At 47.5% G+C, this 20,425-nt stretch overlaps 1 protein-coding gene and 1 long non-coding RNA gene across 2 annotated transcripts in view; one reads left to right on the top strand and one right to left on the bottom strand.

The window, feature by feature from the left end:
• CHAT (choline O-acetyltransferase) overlaps positions 1 to 13,924 on the top strand; it is a 57,194-nt gene extending 43,270 nt beyond the window's left edge. The window contains exons 11-15 of the mRNA XM_070615175.1: positions 1,037 to 1,159; positions 4,174 to 4,315; positions 4,451 to 4,513; positions 8,922 to 9,059; positions 10,818 to 13,924. Of these exons, the coding sequence (XP_070471276.1) occupies positions 1,037 to 1,159; positions 4,174 to 4,315; positions 4,451 to 4,513; positions 8,922 to 9,059; positions 10,818 to 11,087 (736 nt within the window). The 3' untranslated portion in view covers positions 11,088 to 13,924. The remainder of the gene's footprint in view (positions 1 to 1,036; positions 1,160 to 4,173; positions 4,316 to 4,450; positions 4,514 to 8,921; positions 9,060 to 10,817) is intronic.
• On the bottom strand, positions 13,852 to 20,409 carry LOC139082608 (uncharacterized). The gene is made up of 4 exons (XR_011538807.1): positions 20,274 to 20,409; positions 18,373 to 18,406; positions 15,527 to 15,616; positions 13,852 to 14,043 (listed from the first exon to the last, which is right to left on the bottom strand). It is a non-coding gene; the product is annotated as an uncharacterized lncRNA (long non-coding RNA).
• Positions 20,410 to 20,425: the final 16 nt, after the last annotated feature.

Below are 20,425 nucleotides of genomic sequence, written 5' to 3'. Positions count from 1 at the left end.
AGCCTGTCCGGGGACAGTGGGTCAACAGGCTGCACTGAGCGGTGAGTCCCCTGGGTCCCCAGACCCTGACACAGCACCACTGAGAGCTGAGCTCACATGAGGCTGGAGGAAAACTTCAAGGAGGGGCAGGGAGGGAGTGTATGCGTCCTGTGGGTGGGGGACCACAGTGCCCACTCAGGGGTCTGCGCTCACACGCAGCTCCTGGACAGATGGTGTGGACCTTGCCAGATGTGGCTCCAGCGGATGTCAGCCTGGACCCCAAACTCATTATGAAGAAGAAAACTGGGCGGTATTACTGGGGGGAGAGCAGTACGCAAGGATCTCAGTGTAGACGAGGAATCCTCCTGTTGCTCTGACAATGATTCGTAGGCAGCAAGCCCTGGGCATATCATGGGAGGCTCAGCAGGAGTTTCTGGATAAAAGAGGTTTTCAGTCCCCTTTGCTGTGATGACAGTGATCAGCAGCCAGGCTCCAGGCCTTTCTCCCTGCAGTACGACAAGGATGAGCCTCAGCAAGAAGACACGGCTTGCAGCCATCTGAGAAACAGGCTTTTCCCTAGGCAGAGGGGTTTGCCGCATCTGGCAGAATGGCCAGGATGCCCAAGAATCCATAGGGATGCCAGACCACCTTCCCAAGCAGGTCGAGTAAATGGCCTCGTTAGCGCCTGCTTCCGTGGGCAGTGGCTTCTAGGACTCTGTTTGTGGGCAGGGACCTTCCTGTTCATGCAAATGTCTCTCATGCCCCCTTGTCCCTCCCTGCAGCCAAGCCCCACACCCGCACCCCCCAGAGCAGGGCCACCACCCTGCCCGGCCAAGCCTCACCTTCAGCTCAGAGTAGCCCTGGTCCGGCATGCCCTCTGCCACTTCCATACGTCAAGGCTTGTCTCTGACACCCCAAGACGTTCCCGGAGGGCAGGGACAATGTGGACTTCTGGAGCACTGGGACATAGACCAGGCTGGAGAGACTCGGTCGGACTCTGTGGTGCATGCATTCTATTTTGCAGGCAATGACAGCATCTTATCCTTTTCTTCCACAGCATAGTAAAGAATCTCGACTTCACTGTTTCTAAGTTTGACAACTATGGGAAAACCTTCATTAAGAAGCAGAAATGCAGCCCCGATGCCTTCATCCAGGTGGCCCTCCAGCTGGCCTTCTACAGGTGAGCACTGTCTGCTGACAGAAGGACTCTGTGCCAGGCGGGCTGACTGATGAGCTGCTCTAGATTCTAGAGTCCAGAAACATCCTGGAGGGAGGGCTGGCTTCCTGTGAGCCTAGAGGATGGGAGGATGACCAGGGCAGGCTGCATGGAAGGAGATGCTGCCTGAACTGGGTTTTGAAGTGTGAATCCAACCTCAGAAGAGAGAAGGAAGGATGTGGCAATGGCCCAGGGACACAGAGCAGGAATGCCAGGCTGACGAGGTCCAGGCAGACGATGGGGACATCCAGTTGAGGAGGCTGCTCTCCCTCCTGATATCCTCCAGGCCACCTGGTCCCCTATAGCTGTGACCTGTCCTCCCCAGTCTTCCAGGCCTTGATTAAAAAATGGAACTGGCATCCTCCCAGTGGGTCAAGTCAAAGATTTTGGACTCATCCTTGATTCATCCCTGTCTTTCATCCCCCACGCCCCATGTCAGTTCTCCAAATGTCTCTCAGACCCGTCCTCTGTCTTCCGTGTCCACCACCATCGGCCCCTCCCAAGCCCCTGTCGTCTCGCGCTTGGTCAACTGCAGCATTTGCTCCCCAGGGGTCTCTGCTTCCACTCTTACCACTATAATCCCATCTTCGAGAAGTGTGAACTTTGAAATATGCAAATCACGTTCTATCACTTACCACTTCCAACCCTCCCAGGAGTCCCCACCACGCTTAGAACAAAGTCCAGGCTTAGAAAGTCTCCCTGGGAACTGGCCTCGTCAGGATCCCTCGCCCCAGGCTCTTTCAGCCTCCAGACCTTTGCTCTGGCTGTGCCTCTGTCCACCCGCCGGTCCCCACCACTCCGCATGCCAGCTCCTCCACTGCTCAGGTGTTAGCCCTCAGAGGCCTTTCTTGACCCCCTTATCAAAAGCAGCCCCCGGCCCCCTGACCCCCAGTTCTCCATCATGCCACATTGCCTTCTCTTTTTCTTTCATGGTAGCGGTCATTCACGTGAACTGCTTTGTCCATTGATTTGTTGACTTACTTTGTTTTCTAGACTGTCTTCCCCAAGCATGACACTCTGGGTGCCTCGCATGCCTGGCACAGAGTAGGCATGAGGGACTGAGTCACTGACATGAGAAGACACTACAGGACTTTTAGCCGGGGGTGGCACGGTCAGGTCTATGGTTTAGAAAAATCTCTGTAGTGGTGGCTCTGTTGGGGGAGGGGTGAAGAGTAGGGGATGAAGGTTGAAGGCAGGGTAGGGAGTACGACTAGCCTTTTGTAGGAGGCTGAAATGCAAATACAAAGTAGATCTTCCTTAAGACAGGCTGGCTCCTGTTGGTTCCAGAGTTCCAGAAGCGACAGCTCATAAACTGGCATGAGCAGTCAGCACAACCCCGCCAGCATCTGCTTTTGGTTTACAACATCTCGGGGGGGCATTGCAATAAAGCTGGGGTGAGGGGGTCTTACTAACGAGCAGGCAGCACCTGTGAGGGCACAGCATCCCAGATCCCAGTGTTCCCCTAGGGACCGTAACGCCCACGGAACGGAGTGCAACCACTCTGAGTGTCCATCCCGTCAGGACTCCTTGCAGGAGGCTGACGTCCCTCGACATGGGGTGTGTGCTCATCGCAGGGTCACCAAGACCTCGCTGGCATTGAGCTGTGGCAGACCCTAGAGTCTGAAACGGCGGTCAGTGCCATTCTGACACTCAGATGGCACGTGGCTGAAATGGGCCAGGAGGTCAGGGTCCTGCTGGAGCCACAAGCGGAGACACTGCTCAGTGAGCACTTCAGAGCTTCAGATCCAAAGCCAAGGGGGGCAAGTGGACCCTGCGCAGAGCACCCCCTCTCCCCTCCAGAGATCTTTGCTGTCCCTGGACATGGCCAGAGGCTCCTGGGCTCATTAAATAGCCAAAATCGGATCTGCTTCCCATGGAGAACATTCTTCAGAGTCTAAGCCATGACGAATTTTTTAAAAATCTGCTCCTAGATTCAGCAGAAACCTGGAAACTGCTCATATTGGGGTTCATCAGTAACCAGCCCGTAATGGCGTCTACTTTTGTGCTCAGCGTGGTGCTTGCCTCCAGGATCCATCGAGATATGGGGAATGAGCTCCCTGCCAGAGCCTTGGGAAAATGAGAAATAAGCGTACAGGAAGTTTATCCACTTGCTCCCCAAGCAACACACTTCCAAGCCCTGTGCCGAATCAGACTTGGCTTCCCTCCTCCCGGAGCTCCCCCAGTGTGGGAGAGGCACGCCCTGAAAAGGCCAAGATTCGCGGCCACGACTTGCTGTGTGTCTTTGGGCTGTCACTGCTGTTCTCTGAGTTCTGTCTTTCCCCTGCCCCACCCCCAACACCAAGGACTTTACTGACTGGTGAGAAAGGTGTGTGCCAGCCAGATGTGCAAACGTAGGGGTGCTCACTCAGTTCACATGGTTAAGAAAGAGACTTTCCCTGGCTGGTGGAGGGAGCAGCCAGTCCTGCTCTGGTCACAGATATCAGGGAGAAGAGGCACAGCCAGGGGACCCACGGGTCTGTTGGAAGTCCAGCTGCCTCTGGACGGGGCACCCGTGCAGTGGTTTACCCCCATGACCGTGGAGGGCCCCATTCCTGCTTCCATCCGTAGGTCATACTTGAGTTGTTTTAAGTAAAACAGGATTCTCTCAGGGATGCGAATGATTAATTACACAACTCTTCCATTCTGTGCTATTCATCAAATGCTCATTGGGTCTCACAGAAAATTCTAGATTTTCCACCGGGTTGGGATTTTTTTAAAAAGCTACCAGTCACTTCTTTATTTTCTATCCATGCAGCATCACCAGTGTAGGAAAGTGTACATATCTGTTCATATTAGAGACGCCCCAACATTCGTCTCTGGGAAATCTCCCCTAGAATTCTATTAACATTAAAATGAAATACTGTCCTAAGTCAAGACAGGACTGCAACAATAAAGCATGCTGAAGCTATTTTTCTTCCCGCATTTATGATTCCCTGAGAATGCATCACCATTTGCCATCCATCCTCCATCCTACGCAGGCTCCACAGGAGACTGGTGCCCACCTACGAGAGTGCGTCCATCCGTCGATTTCAGGAGGGACGGGTGGACAACATCCGATCGGCGACTCCAGAGGCACTGAGCTTCGTGAAAGCCGTCACTGACTGCAAGGCTGCCGTGCTGGTAAGTCCTCCTCTGTGTGGGTCTCAGCTGTGAGCTGCCCGTCTGGCTGGCTCCCTGACAACCGGCTCCCTTGGCTTCTTTGTCAATGAGCAGCCCCTTGCAGCCCCGTGTGCTGCATCTCTGGTCTGTTCTCAGGATTCGGAGAAGCTGCTGCTCCTGAGGAATGCCATCCGAGCCCAGACTGAGTACACCGTCATGGTGAGTGACCTGTTGGCACCTCTCATTTGAGCTCATGACTGTGGGCTGAGCCCAGAGCGGGGTCTGCAAGAGCAGGGCCCCAGCACAGTCCGTGGGTGAGACCTGGGCCACCACCTGCCCAGCGACTTGGGAACATCACCCTGCCTCTCAGAGCCTCCTTTTTCTTATTTTTAGAACCCAGGTAACACACTACTCCTGCTTTTTACATGAACTTTTACAAGAATACAGTGAATGGCCTTTGAAAAAACAATACTGATAATAATAGCACCCAATATGTACAGCACTTTACAGTTTATACAACAAGAGTGGTCAAAGGTGAGGGGATGGCGCCCGGCCTGGCAACCTGTGGTGACTTGCACACCTTGCACAATCGCAGGTGAGGCAATATTTATTCCCACCCAAGGCTGGTTTTGCCTTCTTCTTTTCTGTGTATTTATTTGTATTGCCTGTGAATAAAAAGCCTTCGCTGAAAATTAATAGTGAAATCAAAATTGTAAGAGAAATATTTCCGTTGTTTAGGGAATCATTTATTTTCTAGCACTGCAAAGCCATCATTTGCATACAAATGACAGAGAATGAGGTAGTACTTGGGCTGGTGATCCATATATTAATTGCAAATCATTCTAATATAGTCTTTGAAGGATCATATAACCTATGAAAAGGAGCTCAAAGAATTTCACTCTATATACTTGAAGGCAAGTGTTAACACACCTCTGCGTTTTAGCACCAGCCAGTGTAGACTTTTCTCTAATTCAGTGGCTAGGTCCCTAATTCATCAGAAGTGCTTATTTTGGGGTAAAATCAGGCTCACTCTTATGTATTCAATGGATATTTTCCTGCTTTATGCCAGGCAAGGCGCTGGGGGCTAGGAAATAAAAAATGCAGCCCATAAGCCCCGTCCTTAGAGAGTTTACCGTGTGGTTGGAATTAGAGGTCTTTGGTTGATAAATCCCATCCTATATGAAAAGAGCCCTCAGGAAGGAGTAGACAGCACAGAGGAGCAAGCTCATTCCTCTGCTTGGGAAATCCAGGAAGACTTCCCAGAAGAAGTAGTGCTTGATATGAGACTTGACGGGTGAAGAGGTGCTTGTGAGGTAGGCATAGAAGGGAAGGATGGCCTCCGAAGGGAACAGCATGTGCAAAGGCAAAGAGTCTCAAAAGAGAAAGACACACTGGAGGAAACGCAAGCAGTTCAGCCTGTGCAGCATGCAAAGGACAGAGGAGCAAGAGAACTTCTGATGTCGGATTTCTCTGTCACAAAGCTTCCTCTGGTGACCAGGTAGAAAGACTGGGTGAAGCAGGGCGTGGTCTGCCAAGAGACAGCAACAGTAAGTAGGAGCCTATATAATATTTAGGGCAAGCTGGGATGAGAATAAAGACATTTTCAGATAGACAAGGTCTCAAACTTTTTTCGTACTGAGCTCTTTCTTACAAATCCATTGGAGGATGTAAACTGTTAAAATAGGGGAATAAAACATAAAAGAGGAAGTCAGAGCCTCCAAAAATCACAAGATCCAAGACAAGAGGGGCCTGCCTGGTGGCACAGCGGTTAAGTTCACATGTTCCACTTCTCAGTAGCCCGGGGTTTGCCGGTTCAGATCCCTGGTGTGGACATGGCACCACTTGGCACGCCATGCTGTGGTAGGTGTGCCACATATAAAGGAGAGGAAGATGGGCAGGGATGTTAGCTCAGGGCCAGGCTTCCTCAGCAAAAAGAAGAGGACTGGCAGTAGTTAGCTCAGGGCTAATCTTCCTCAAAAAAAAAAAAAGAAGAAGAAGAAGAAGATCCAAGACAAGAAAGGTGGAGAAAGAGGATGATAGCAAACGGAGATCCCAAGTTGACAGCTGTTCAGCAAACGGAGATCCCAAGTTGACAGCTGTTCAGCAGACCTAGGGAGGCCCGGGTCCACAGAGGAGCAGGAAGTGAGAGGAGGAATGAACTGATAAATTACCTGATACATTTTAGTGTATTAAGGGAAGTTTACACTTCTGGCTGAGGGTTTAGAAATCAATTATTTATAGAGATATAGAATGTTAAGCAAGTGGAAAAATCCTAATTTAACCATTTAAAAATCGTCAATTCTAGGGAAAACCAAAAGTTGAATGAGAAAGGAAATCTAATCACAATCCACTATGAAAGTCAGCTTCGCTCAGCTGTGAATACTTGAATGATTATAATCATGGAAACACAATGTTGATCAAACAGCAAAGAGTTAAAATGTAGCTCTTGGAAAATAAAATAAAGTAAACAAGAAAAAAAAAGTAGCTCTTAGGGAGCGGGGTTGCGGGGGGGGGGGGGGGCGTGTAAAAAGAGCCAAAGTTTCATCTTGTGTCATAAGAAGATCCTGGTAAATCTGAGAAATGCAGTGCTGGCTGTCTGAGCATGGCAGTTAGAACTAAGAAAGCCAATAGCCAAAAGGTTCCCACGGGGCTGCCTCTGCAGAGCGGGAATCGGTGCTGGCAAAGTGACATAAACTTTTGGCTTATTTGGGTTTTTAAACTATACAAATATGTGACTTTGATCATTTAAATTTTTATGAAAAATTTAGGAAAACATCCTCTAAAGCATTGCCATAGGGTTCTGTTGTGTTGACTATTTTAAGTTGATGAGAACTAAATGAAAGAGATGGAGGATGGGGAGAGGAGAGCTATAAAAATGCTTTGTGGTAGACGTGGTGCCTGGTTGGCCGGGAGGGATAAGCGACAGGGGCAAGAAGCAAGGAAACTCCAGATATCTGGCAAGCCTATTTGGTAGTGATAGTGGAGAAAGGAAATTTCAGCAAAGGATCAAATGCGGTCCAGATCCCCCGTCACATACTGTCACAGCACCACATGCTTTTCCTGCATAGCGCTGACCTCAGTTTACAACCACGAGTTTATCTGTACGGCTGGTGACTACCCGCCTCCCACCCACATAGGGCACCATAGGGGCCACCTCTAGGACTTTGTTCTCTGTTGTCGCTCCAGCCCTTAGCAGCACCAGGCACACAGTAGGCACTCAATGAAGATTCCCTGAATGAATGAAAGGCTGAATGATGAGTCATTTTACTCATTACTACTCATGGCTGTCATCCAAACGGTCTGCTGAATCCACCCCAGTCGCTGCAGTGAGTTCAGAGATGGTGAGAACAGGGGTGGGTTGGCTGCTGCACAGAGCAGCTGCTGCTACAGATCTACACGAATCAGCGATGAAACAGAGGGAACTGGAGAAGTTTAAAGGGCACCCTGCTTCCTAGACGGGCTCAGAGTTCTTGCCCTCTGTCCTAACGGGGCACGTCTAAAGTGAGCTGTGGTTGTATAACTTGTCTTTTCAGCCTATAATTAGGTGTATTTGGAGAGACTGGGACCTCTGAGTCATTTTTATGCATTCATTCTCAGCTGAAAGAGAATGGCTGTCAAATCCTAAAACGTGCCTTGTAAACCTGAACAAAGTTCATTGTGACGGGAGGTTTTAACAGCTCAGTGGCCATCTTATGTAACTGTGAACCCCACCCCCCAAGAGTTTCTCGTAATTACCCTGATGTTGACCCAGAGGTTATTACTATAGGCTAGAGGGGGCCCCCCCATGTCTCCGTCAGCCCCCAAAATCACCCCAAATAAACAGGCAATCCAGGCAAAACCAGTGTGCACACTACACATGCAGCCTCAAGTGGGAAAGATGGAGAATGAGTGCCTGGCCCCACCGCCCCACTTCCGGCCACACCACCACCACCCCTGAGCTCCTCCCACACAGAAACTCTGGAGTCCCCACTGCTGTTATCTTATCCTTTAATAAGAGTTCAAATATCTTGTATTAAAAAGAAAAAACCTTTCCGCATTCAACAAGCTTTCTCCTTGAAAACGTCTGCTGAGCCTCTGCTAAGATGTCCAGTTTCTCTCCAAACGATTTCTTAGATTATGAATCCAGTTTGAGTGATTCTGGGCCCATGAAATGGCAGCCTTCGCTATTTCGCTTCAGAAACAGATCTTAATATTCTCTGTCTCTTATTCCTTGGGCTCCCACTGGAGGACAAAGTGTTGCTTGTGGTGAAGGTCTGCCCCGTGACAGCCCAGGGCACCCCTCCCCATGCTCGAACGGGACCCAAGGGTCCCGGGGCCCAGCACCTGTCCTCCACAGACTCCTGCCCTCAGACTCACTGACCTTTAACTCAGGCATCCTCACGTTAGAATCCAACCTGCTCTGGACCCCTCCTGGGCATGTAGAAATGTGCAAGGGCCCAGGGAGCAGGGGCCACATAGTAAAGTGGTCAGTCCTGGGTGGCCACCCACACACATTGTCTGCAGCAAGCACTGGGTAAGTGTGATCCGTGGCCACTGGAGTCGCCATTAGCACTGAGGGCTAGAGACGAGGGGAGGAGGCGCGTGGGAGCCCACACCTCATTTCCTGTTCTTTGTCGTGACCACCTAGGCCATCACAGGGATGGCCATTGACAACCACCTGCTGGGGCTGCGGGAGCTGGCCCGAGACCTGTGCGAGGAGCTGCCCGAGATGTTCACGGATGAAACATACCTGATGAGCAATCGGTTCATCCTCTCCACCAGCCAGGTACAGCCCTAGTGTGGCCGTCACCCGAGAGGCCACTTAGTGTAACCAGAGGACTTTCTAATGAGCTCAGGGACTACAGGTTGGAGTCAGGCAAGTCCTGGCTCTGTTTCTTACGAGCTGCGCGACCTTTAGCAAAATGCCCTACATGCAAGGAGGCTGGTTCCCCCATCTTGTAAATGGGAGTACCCATGGACACCACCTTAGCAGAGGTGGACAGGATAAGAAGGCACCCATTCTTGTGCCCTAACCACTATGCTCACTACCTTTCAATCTGTCACCTGAGAGGTGGTGTTCCACCGGGGTGCCCACAGGCCCTGAAGCCTGAGAGAGGCTGAGTGAAGTCCTGGCTCAACTAGATGCGACGATATAGGTTTCTAGAAAGCTCAGCCCAGTGCCTGGCATGGACAGGGCCCTCCAAACAGGTCACAGGATTCTTGTAAAGGGCCACAGGACCCACAGCAGGCGATGCGCTGTCAGTCCAGTGTCTCCACCCAGTGCTGCAGGCTCGCCCGGTTGGAAGGCCACTGTCACAACGACAGAATGAAATCCATTAGGGAAAGACAGGAGTTTGGGAGAGAAAATACCACCCCCTCCCCGCCAACATCAATTTACTACAACCCCACCTCATCTGTGAAAGACTGGACGTGGGCAATAAAAGAGACGGAGAAAGTTGTGTTTGAGGATGAAAGCCCACTCAGTAATTTGATTTTGTCATTAGGGCAGTGAGCTTGCAGATGTGAATAAACGAGGGCAGAACACAACAACATAAATTCTTCAGGAAACCATCCATGGGCAAAAAGCGCTTTGGAATGGCTTTATGGCCCTCGGCTGTTGCACGGCAAATTTATCTGACAATGAGGTGACTCTATTAACAAGACTAATGGTTTGTTCTACCCCATTAAAACGGCCAGTGTCATTTCTGACGGGCCGAGTACACATCACCGGAAGCCTGTGGTTTAAAACAAACCCACGCAGTCACCTGCCCAAGAATGTGTTCTCTTTTCCCCCTGAGCCCAGCTAATAAAATTAATTCAGGGTGTGGTGGTTTGTTTTTTTTTTAATGAACATTTATGGCTTCAATGCCTTCAGAAACACATTTTCTTGGTTTGGGATCCAGATTACAAAATTTCAGCGCTCTGATTCAAAACATACTAGGTACCTAACTAAAATTCCAGTTGATGGCAATCTCTGAAAGGCCCAGTGCTGGGTAATTGTGCATGGCCAGGCTGCGGAGAGAAGATCAGACCAGCCAGGCGATACTGACAGTAATTAAGGATGTGGGGGAAATCGACAGAAAAGACGGGCCAGACTTCCTCCAGTTCATAAATTACTCCCTCTGGGAAGACATCTAACTGTTGGGTGCCACCCGGGTGCCATTTAGTAAATTACCCTGATTGCCTCGGTGCCTCCAACAGCCCCCAGGTGAAGGAGAGACTCAGCCTGAGCCCCAGCCCCAGGCCACCCTGGGAGCTTCAGACGCCACAAGTCGAGCAGATGTCACACCAGGGAGTGGCTTATGGCCTCCCTTCTTCTGATGGTGTGCCGTGAGACAGGGTTGTTTTTACGACTCTGGCTGTGCCCATCCATGCTGAAGCAATCAATTGATTTGGTTAATTCAGTCAAATGCCCAGGTGGAAAATAGTCAGAGAAGCGAATAGCCCGTCAAGGCCCCCCGGGGTTGCCGGAACGCCCTGCACTCCAGCAGGCTCTCCAGTGGCATTTCAGAACAAGCAGCTTCTGACCTGTCCTCTCCTCCAGGTGCCCACGACCATGGAGATGTTTTGCTGCTACGGTCCTGTGGTGCCCAACGGGTACGGGGCCTGCTACAACCCCCAGCCGGACAGCATCCTTTTCTGCATCTCCAGCTTTCACGGCTGCAAAGAGACCTCTTCGGCTAAGTTTGCGAAAGCTGTGGAACAGAGCCTCATGGACATGAGAGCCCTCTGCAGTCTGCCACCGTCTGCCGCGGGCAAGCCACTGGCCACAAAAGAGAAGGCAACAAGGCCCAGCCAGGGGCACCACCCTTGACTCCCGCCACTAGGGTTCACCTCCCCAAATCCAGCATTCCATAGCTGCCTGACCCTGCCGAACCCCTGCTCCCTACCGTCACCCCAGCTTTCTGTAGCTCCCTTGTCCTCAGGGCCCAAAACACATACCGCACTGAGGCACCCCACAAAGCTGGAGTCTTGGGAGGAAAGTGGCCCTCATTATGCACGGGAATCATCATTATTTATCAAGGTGCCCTCTGGCCTGTGCACTGGGAAATGGGACCAGCCTGGCTCGGAGGTGCCTGGGTGAGGTGGGGGAGTCCAGGCTGACCTCCCTCCGTGGCCTCAGAAGCTTAATGTCAGTGTTTGCTTTACCCAGCAGGACCTGGCGTGTCCCGGTGATGTTTCTGCCCAGTCAGAGAATGAGTCACCTTGTTACGAGCAATGTACCTAAATGAATCAGGAAGAAAGAGGCTAGCTCCAGGTCATTCCTCTTTTCTTTGGGGAGGAGTAGGGGGCTTTGTTTTTAGATTCAAAGCAGTCTGATCACGGCATTCAGGATAGCCTGCTCTGCGCCACGCAGATCCATAAGCACCCCATCCCCTACACACACGCAGCCCCAGTTCCTTTAAAATAGAGTGACCTGGGCCCACAAACATGTTTCTCTTTTTGCCTCCCAGGGGCAGCCTTCCATTGAGTTCAGAAAATCTGGTCTGGCTATTCTGAAAGGGAAAGAAAATCATCTGCCAGTGCCCTGGAGTTGTGGCCGCTCTCTGCTTTCCCGGGGGGCATCGGGGACAATCCAGGAGGAATAAAGAGCACAGCCCCCGGCAAGCAAGAGGGACGGAGGGAGGACCAGTCCACTTCCCCAGGGACCCTGCCACTTGCCTTTTTTCTGGTTGCTTTCACACTCCCCTTCACACAAAACACACCCCGACAGGTGATCTGCGTTTTAAAGAAGAGAGAGAGAGAGGGTTGCTTCGGGCTTTTCTGCTGTTGTTGATTTGTTTTGTTTTGTTCCTTCTTAAGAGAGGCTTTCAAGGAAACCATTGTGACATCAATTTCAGAAAATGATCTCAGTGGTCCAAGCAGGATGTCCTTGGACAGGTGGGTTCCTTTATGTGGAGGATGTCATTAGCCAGGGATTCTGACTAAAATCCACGTGGAAGAGCCCAGAGCAGGGCTCTCTGCTGGCCTTGGCGGCTGAGGGGACAGCCGGCGGAGAGCCGGGCTGGGGGGAGGGAATGGCCACGTCCACAGCTGCCCCCGACGGAGGGGCAGACAGTTCACAGAGCCGGAGTTGAGATTGTCCCAAGAGGCTGTGATCATTGAAGAGATGTGAAAGGCACTTCCCATTGGGGCATATTTTTATGGGGAATCTAAAATGGTGAGGGAATGGGAAAGCAACCAGAAAAATCTAAGCTGCAAACAGCGGAGGCACCTGCCTCTGCCTGGAGGAGGCGCAGAGCTCAGCTCCCATCACTGGAGTTCTGAATTCTGCTGTGCTCCCTGTGGCGGGTGGGGAGGGTCCTGAAAAAGCATCACTTGCAACCCCAACCACCCCCCACCCCCCGCAATCCTGCTGTGCTCTGTGTCATTCTGAGCACTCCACTCTGGCCCGGGGACCCTGCATGGGTCCCTTCTGTGCAGGCTCTCGCACTTTGACCCATATTGAAGCAGGTGGGGCTGACATGGGGAGGGCATTTCGACCTTTGCTCAGCTCTTTGAAAACATAAACAGCCCCAGGCAGTGACCTCTTGAGCCCTGGTTTTAGACTGAGGATTTCTACTGAAGGATCTGGGAGATTCTGATGCTGCCCTTGCAAGTCATTGGTCTGTGGGTCCACGCTTCTTCCCTCAGACATCCATCTTCCTGCTCCCCTTGAGAAGTGGCAGCCCGAGAGTCGTAGGGATGTCTGGGGAACTGCTGTCCACCTGCTGTAAGTTGACCCAATGCCACTCATCTCTTCTCCCGAGTGACTACAGTGCAGATCCGAATTGTCTGCTGGGTTCCCTCCATGGATTTCCGGGCAGGCAGAGAGCTCTGGTTTTGGGGTTGGGCAGCCCTGCTGACCTTGGCCAAGAGACTTTAATGCCCAGAGACTCAATTCCTTCCATTGTCAAATGGGGGCAGGAATGCACGGACCTTGTGAGGCTGTGAGGATGGTGGCTCACGCGTGTCAAGGGCCTTACACGAGCAGGTGGGCAGGGTGCCCACTGTCGGGATGGGGTTACTCCAGCAGGCATTGTTTAGGTGACTTTTGTTTCAAACATTTTACACTGATTTGACAGAACCAAACTCCCCTCTGCCATCCTCTGAGCATAGGGACAGGAACTGACCCTGTATACTCAGATATCAAGCACGCACTGTGAGGGCATTGAGAATGTGGATGGTGGACGTTTGGCAGCACGGAACACTTCCTCTCTCCGAGGAAGGGGCTGGAAGCTGGTCTTCCCGCTCCAAGAACAGGTGGGTGCACTGAGTCTTTATGCAAAGGCAACACTGAGCCACGGCTCTAGGCATCTCTGTGGGGACCCCGGGAAAGGAGACTGTTCCATGCGTCCCCAGAGAGATGAAAAATGAAACCTGGAGACAGTCATTTTGGGACAGTGATGCATAATAAAAATGTATGTGGCCACCTTACAATACTGCTAAGTTGCCAAAATATATAAAGTTGATATTTGAGTTCTATTTTTATAAGATAGTTCTAGATTTATGGCAATATGTACATGTGTATTTATAGCCTTTCAATTTTAAGTTATAGTTTTGTGCTTTAAAGAAATATATGTATGACCAAAGAACCATATATTGAAAGCACTATATTCAGATGATTTCAAGACTGTGAGTCTGTAATCAATAAAAAGTCATGCCAAGAAAGATGGAGTTGGCCATTGTTTCTACCCAGAAATGCTATAAACATTTTGTTGTAAATTCCGTGAGGTGGGTCAACAATTTCTTTGCTTTGTTTGAGGTCTGTCAGCAGCAGCGACAAATGTCTGAAAGATACAGGGGCCAGGGGTGAAAAGGAGGAAGGAACTTCGTCTCCCCTAGTGTGTGGCATGCCTCCATGGGGTGGGGTGAGGGGCACAGAGCCTTCATGGGGTGTTTGTGGTCAGGTTGGTGGAAACCTGGGTATACAGATGGGCATCTCCACCTAAGCCTGCACAACATGTGTAGGCAGAATGGAGTGGAAGGGAAGCTCCAGGCTCGGAGATGGGATGCCTAGACCATAAACCTAGCTCTATCTCCAACTTGCTGTGGACTTTGGGGACGTCATTTCCCCTCGCTAGCTCTCAGTTTCCTCATCTGTAAAATGGGGATGTTGACATCAGCGCTACGCACTTCCAGGGTTGTGGTGAGGTGACGTAAGATGGTCATTATTTAAAAACCCAGGAAGTCACCTTACACCTGTTAGATTGGCAAAAACATCCAAAACCAAGAGCGACAAATGTTGGAGAGGTTGTGGAGAAAAAGGAACCCTCATACACTGTTGGTGGGAATGCAAACTGGTACAGCCACTATGGAAAACAGTATGGAGATTTCTCAAAAAGTTAAAAATAGAAATACCCTATGACCCAGCCATCCCATTACTGGGTATCTATCCTAAGAACCTGAAATCAGAAATCCCAAGAGTCCCTTGCACCCCTATGTTCATCGCAGCATTATTTACAATAGCCAAGATGTGGAACCAACCTACATGCCCAGAAACTGATGATTGGATAAAGAAGATATGGTGTATATATACACAATGGAATACTACTCAGCCATAAAAAAGACAAAATTGGCCCATTCGCAGCAACGTGGATGGACCTCGAGGGTATTATGTTAAGTGAAATAAGCCAATCAGAGAAAGACGAACTCTATATGACTCCACTCATAGGTGGAAGTTAATATATTGACAAGGAGAACTGATAGGTGGTTACCAGGGAAAGGGGGGTGGGTGGGAGGAGGGCACAAAGGGGGAAGTGGTGTACCCACAACATGACTAACAATAATGTACAACTGAAATCTCACATGGTTGTAATCTATCATAACATTAATAATAATAATAAAAAAAAAACCAGGAAGTGATGTAAAAATCTAGCATTCTTATTGGAGGCTCACAGGTACATGAGTACACAGGTTCCTTCACCCTGCACAGGACAAAGATATATTCAAGCTGCAGGACCCCCTCTGTGGCCACAGTAATCCACAGAACCAGGACTGAGATGCCTCCAAATGCAAGCCCAAATGCTTTCCAATCAGACCCTAAAAGGACCCTTAAATTGTACGAATTTGTATGACTGGGATGCGGAAAAGGCATTATGCAAAAAGATAATGGCTGAGACTTTTCCAGGAGGAATGGAGAGGATAGGAAGGAACAGGATCAAAGTAATGTGGGTTTGCTCTTATTTACCCCATATATCACACATGGCCCCAAAATAACCAGAAGCAGACAACAGAGAAGAATATGAACAGGCACCCCAATCCCCTACTTACACAATAATGCCACCTGCTCCTTGCTGTCTCTGAAGGTCCTGTGGGGTGGGTGCTGGTACATTCAGGTAAAAATGCAGGGATGGGTCCCTCCTAAGTTCACAAGAGTGACCAGAAGTTTCCAAATTACACCCAAGAAGTTCTGCTTGGGGTGGGGGGAGAATGAGTGCCTTGGGTTCCCTTTAAAATTCAGCCAATCTCAGGGCTGGTCTGGTGGCATAGTGGTTGAGCTCACGCACTCTGCTTCAGCGGCCTCGGGTTCCTGGGTTCAGATCCCAGGCATGGACCTACACACCACTCATCAAGCCATGCTGTGGTGGTGTCCCACATACAAAATAGAGGGAAACAAGCACAGATATGAGCTCAGGCACAATCTTCCTCGAGCAAAAAGAGGAAGATTGGTAAGAAATGTTAGCTCAGGGCCAATCTTCCTCACCAAAAAAAAAAGAAAGAAAGAAAGAAAGAAAATTCAGCTGATCTCCCTGCTTTTATGTTTCCCTTTCAAAGAGGCCTCTTAAGTCTGTAGGATGAATGATATGCCACCCCTGGGAAAAGCTGGCCTCACATCACACAAGAAGACCTTTCTAAAAGCTCTGTTTTCCCTTGTTTCCTAAGGACCAACTCTCTCCTTGTTCTTTTCCTACTGCTTCCTCCATCTTGTGGGATTTCACTTCCTATTTCTGTCCCACATATGTCACCAGTCCCCAGGGTTCTGTCCTTGGTCTCTATTTCTTATATTCAGGAGCAGCAAAATGCCAGGCCAAGCTGATACACCTATTAAAACATACACAAAAGAGGAAATTCTTTTAAATATATAGTCAAGTTCAAAAGAAATAAATCCTCACATTCCAGAAAAAAAGAAAGTTGTCCAAAACAGAGCAGGGAGTGGGAGCTAAAGGTTTATCAGACCAGACACAGACTCTGGCTGACAGTGGGGTTTACCACCCCTGCAAGGTGAGAGGACGTAACCTCTGCCATGTGAGGTGGGAGATGCAGCTAACCTCCTCGCACAAAACCGGGACCTCAAAGGGGTGTCCCAACCCTGTGAAAAGGACTAGAAAACCCCTCCTATCAGCCCAGGGGAGCATCAAGGAACTGTGCCAACACTCATGGCTGTAGATGGTGGAAAAAGACATCCATGAGAAATTAAACTATAAACTTGTGCCGTATGTGGATGTGGAATCTGAATTTATACAACTTATCTGTAAAGCAGGAATTCCAAGCCAATAATGTTTTAAAAAATAAATAATTGCCTGGATCAGTGAAATCCAAAGGGCCTCAAGCAGAATCAAATACAAAGCCACTTTCCACAACCCTTGACACACCAAGCTCCCATAGAGGGAAAAGACTCCATTCAAGATGAGCTCACAGTCAAAAACTACAAACAGCACAAGAAATGGCTCACAGGAGGGAAAGCAGCAAGTATACAGGAGAATTAACATCAGAAAGGCTGGAGAGAATAGATGACAGAGAGAAGCTATAAAACAGATATGTCTAACATTGTAAAGAAATAAAAATACAAAGGAGATACATGTAAGAGTTCAGGAAGGAGAGATTAAAGAGAATTCAGGACGGGCAGGGGAAAGCGCTATTCAAAGAGAAAATGGCTAGGAATATTCCAGAATTGAAGAAACACGTCATCTAAAACTCATGAGTCAAAGAAGAAATAATAATGGAAATGTAAAAATCCTTACAGCAGAATGACAATAAAGATATCTTATATCAAAACCTCTGAGATACAGCAAAAGTCATGCTTCGGGGAAAATTTATAGCTTAAAATACTTATATCAGAAAAGAAGAAAGACTGAATACTGATGAACTAAGTGTAACTCTAAAAAGTAACAAAAAGAACCCAACAGTAAACTCAAAGAAAGTAATATGGATAAAAACAACTATCAATGAAGAAGAAAATAAAAAACAATAAAGAAGCCAAACAAAGCAAAAGTTGGTTCTTTGGAAAGACTAACAAAATAGACAAGTCTCTGGTAAAACCAATAAAATAAAAAGAGAAAGTCAGAAATAAATAATATTACAAATAAAAGTTGGCATATCTACAATAAAGTAGACATTAAAAAGGTAACAGGAGAATACAGCAACTACTTTACGCCAATAAATTTGAAAACTTAGATAAAAATAGAAAAATTCTTAGAAAAATATAATTTACTAAAATTGATGCAGGAAGAAACATAATTTCTGTAGAGTCTTCTAAATCTTAAACAAACTGAAACAGTACTTTAAAATCTTCCCACTCAGGAAAACAAGGCAAGGGGGGAACATAAAATTTTATAGACGTGTTCTACCAAACGTTCAAAGAAGTGATCATTTCACTTGTATACAAAATAAATAAGGGGATATTCCTTCTTCTTCTATACTCCCTTATTTATTCTCTGAAGCTTGTACAACTTTAATATCCAAAGCAGACTAGGACACACAATAAAGAAAAACTGAAGACTCATTTCACTCATGCATACATATCCAAAAATCCTAAACGAAATGTTAGCCAACAAATTCTAATAGCATATAAAAAAGGTAATACACTCATGACCAAATCAGCTTTATCCAAGAATGCAAGGTAGTTTAATATTAGAAGATATCTAAATGTCATTTACTCATCAACAGCTTAAAGAATAAAAATAATAAGACCATTCGGATAGATTATTAAAACACATTCATAAAAATTTGTCATTTATAATTTTTTAAATAAAAATCATGGTAAAATGAATTAGAAAAGAACTTAGATGACAAAAAACATCTACAAAAAACTTACTATATATCAACCTAAATAGGGAAATGTTGGAAATGTTCCCTTCCCTTTAAAATCAGGATAAAGAGAGGATATGCACTCTTACCATTTCTATTCGTCATTGCAGTAGAGGTTCTAGCCTGTGCAATACGATGAGAAAAAAAATAGGAAGGCTTAATAAAGGAAATAAAACCGTCATTATTTGTAGACAATGTGATTGTCTATATAGAAAACCCCCAAAATTTACAAATAAATTGATAGAAATCATTTAAAAAGGTCAGGGTAGCTTAAATAAGATCATTACATAAAGGTCAATTTCATTTCATACACCAGCAACAAACAATAAAAATCACAACACAAAATACAGGATTTACAACAGAACCTAGCAAGAAATCTAACAAAAGACACGAAGACCTATCTGCAGATAATTATAAACTGTATTGAAAGACATTGAAGAAGATCTAAATAAATGAGAAACATTTCAAGACCACGAATAGGAAGGAAGGCCTCAGAAAGACATCAGCTTTCCCCAAACTGATGTCTAGATTCAATGCAACACCCGTGAAACTCACAACAGGGTAACTTCTGCTGCTGATAATGACAGACTAGTTAATTCAGACTAAGCTTCCTACAGAAGACGTCTTTAAAAATCTGGCATATATGTTTTCTTAAATCTTCTTGGACATCATAAAAGAGCTAACTGGATCAAGACCAGGGAGAGCATAGTGCCGGAAATGCTTTTCCTCTGGGGCTATCTAGTGATCTTGAATAGGCAACCTGGAAGATGAGATGCAATTTTTGAGTCTTTGAGGAGTCAGACATACAAAAATTGGAGTCCAGCACCACTAAGAGGGAACCCTGGTAAGCCACACCCTCTTTGCGCTAGGATGCTAAAGGAGTGCACCACAGGAATGAGGATAAAATATAAATAAACCAGCCTCCACATGGACTGCAGCCAGTTTCAAGCCATCTGGATGGCTCAGAAAATCTCAAGCTTTGAAATTGTATTAAGATGATCCCAGGTTGCTGGTGCTACCAGGACACGGCAAGAAACAAAAACAAAAAATGTCTTCTCTAGAGGAAGATAACAACAGCCCTGGCCTCGAATTTTCCTACAAATAATTTTTCTCATATAATGGGTAGTACACAGTTAAAATAAAGCAAGCGTTCCAGGAGACACGACTAAATGAATGGAAACCAGCAGAAATAACAACAGAAACAGACACATGAGGTCTCCAGACAGTGGAATTCTCAAACACAGACTATAAAATAAGTATCTTTCCTATGATCAAGAAGATAAAGACTCCTAAAAAACTTGGCAAGAAACCGAAAACTGTAAAAAGTGGCAGAGCAGATTTGAAAAGGGACCAAATTAAAATTCTAGAATCGAAAAATAAATAACTGAAATGACCAACCAGATTGATGGTATCAATCGCAGCTAAGACATGACCGCAAAGAAAATCAGTAAACTAGACGACAGGTAAAAATGAATGAGTAAAGGAAGGAATACACACATACACATACATACATACAACCCGGAAAGAAGCATGGAAGAAAGAAAAACACAGAAGAGAAGAGAGAGAAAGAATACAGAGACGGTCTATTATATGTTTAACTGGAGTCCCTGAAAAGTGAGAAAACGGGACAGAAGCAATACATGACGAGGTAATGGCTTGAATTTTTCCAAAAACAGATGAAGGATTTAAATTCACACTTTCAAGAATCTCAAATCCCAGGCAAGATAAATAAAAAGAAATCTATGCATAGACACCTTACAAGAGTTTCGATTCCTGCTACACCCCTGACTAGCCTGGGAAGGTTGCGCCTCAGTTTTGTAAACAGAAAATACAACGTACTTCATAAAAATGGAAAAATGATTAAATGATATAATACACAGAAAGCACTCAGCACGTGGCCTGACACGTACTTTCTGTAACTGGCTGTAAACATTGGCTGTGGTTATTTGTCATTAACACTTGCCATACCAGGTTGAAATCCCATGTTTACCTGGCTATGAGGGTCTTAAAAGCAAGTTGCCTCCGACCACCAGGCCACCAACACACCTTTTGACATCCCACCAGCGGGCAAAGGACCAGAGAGCCAGGATCCTCCAGCTCCGCCTCCACCCGCCCTGGCCCCGCCCACCCGCGCGTGGCCAC

The sequence above is a fragment of the Equus przewalskii genome, chromosome 1 (genome assembly GCF_037783145.1).
Source record: "Equus przewalskii isolate Varuska chromosome 1, EquPr2, whole genome shotgun sequence".
NCBI classification, from domain to species: Eukaryota; Metazoa; Chordata; class Mammalia; order Perissodactyla; family Equidae; genus Equus; species Equus przewalskii.
This window is presented reverse-complemented; position numbering and strand designations above follow the sequence as displayed.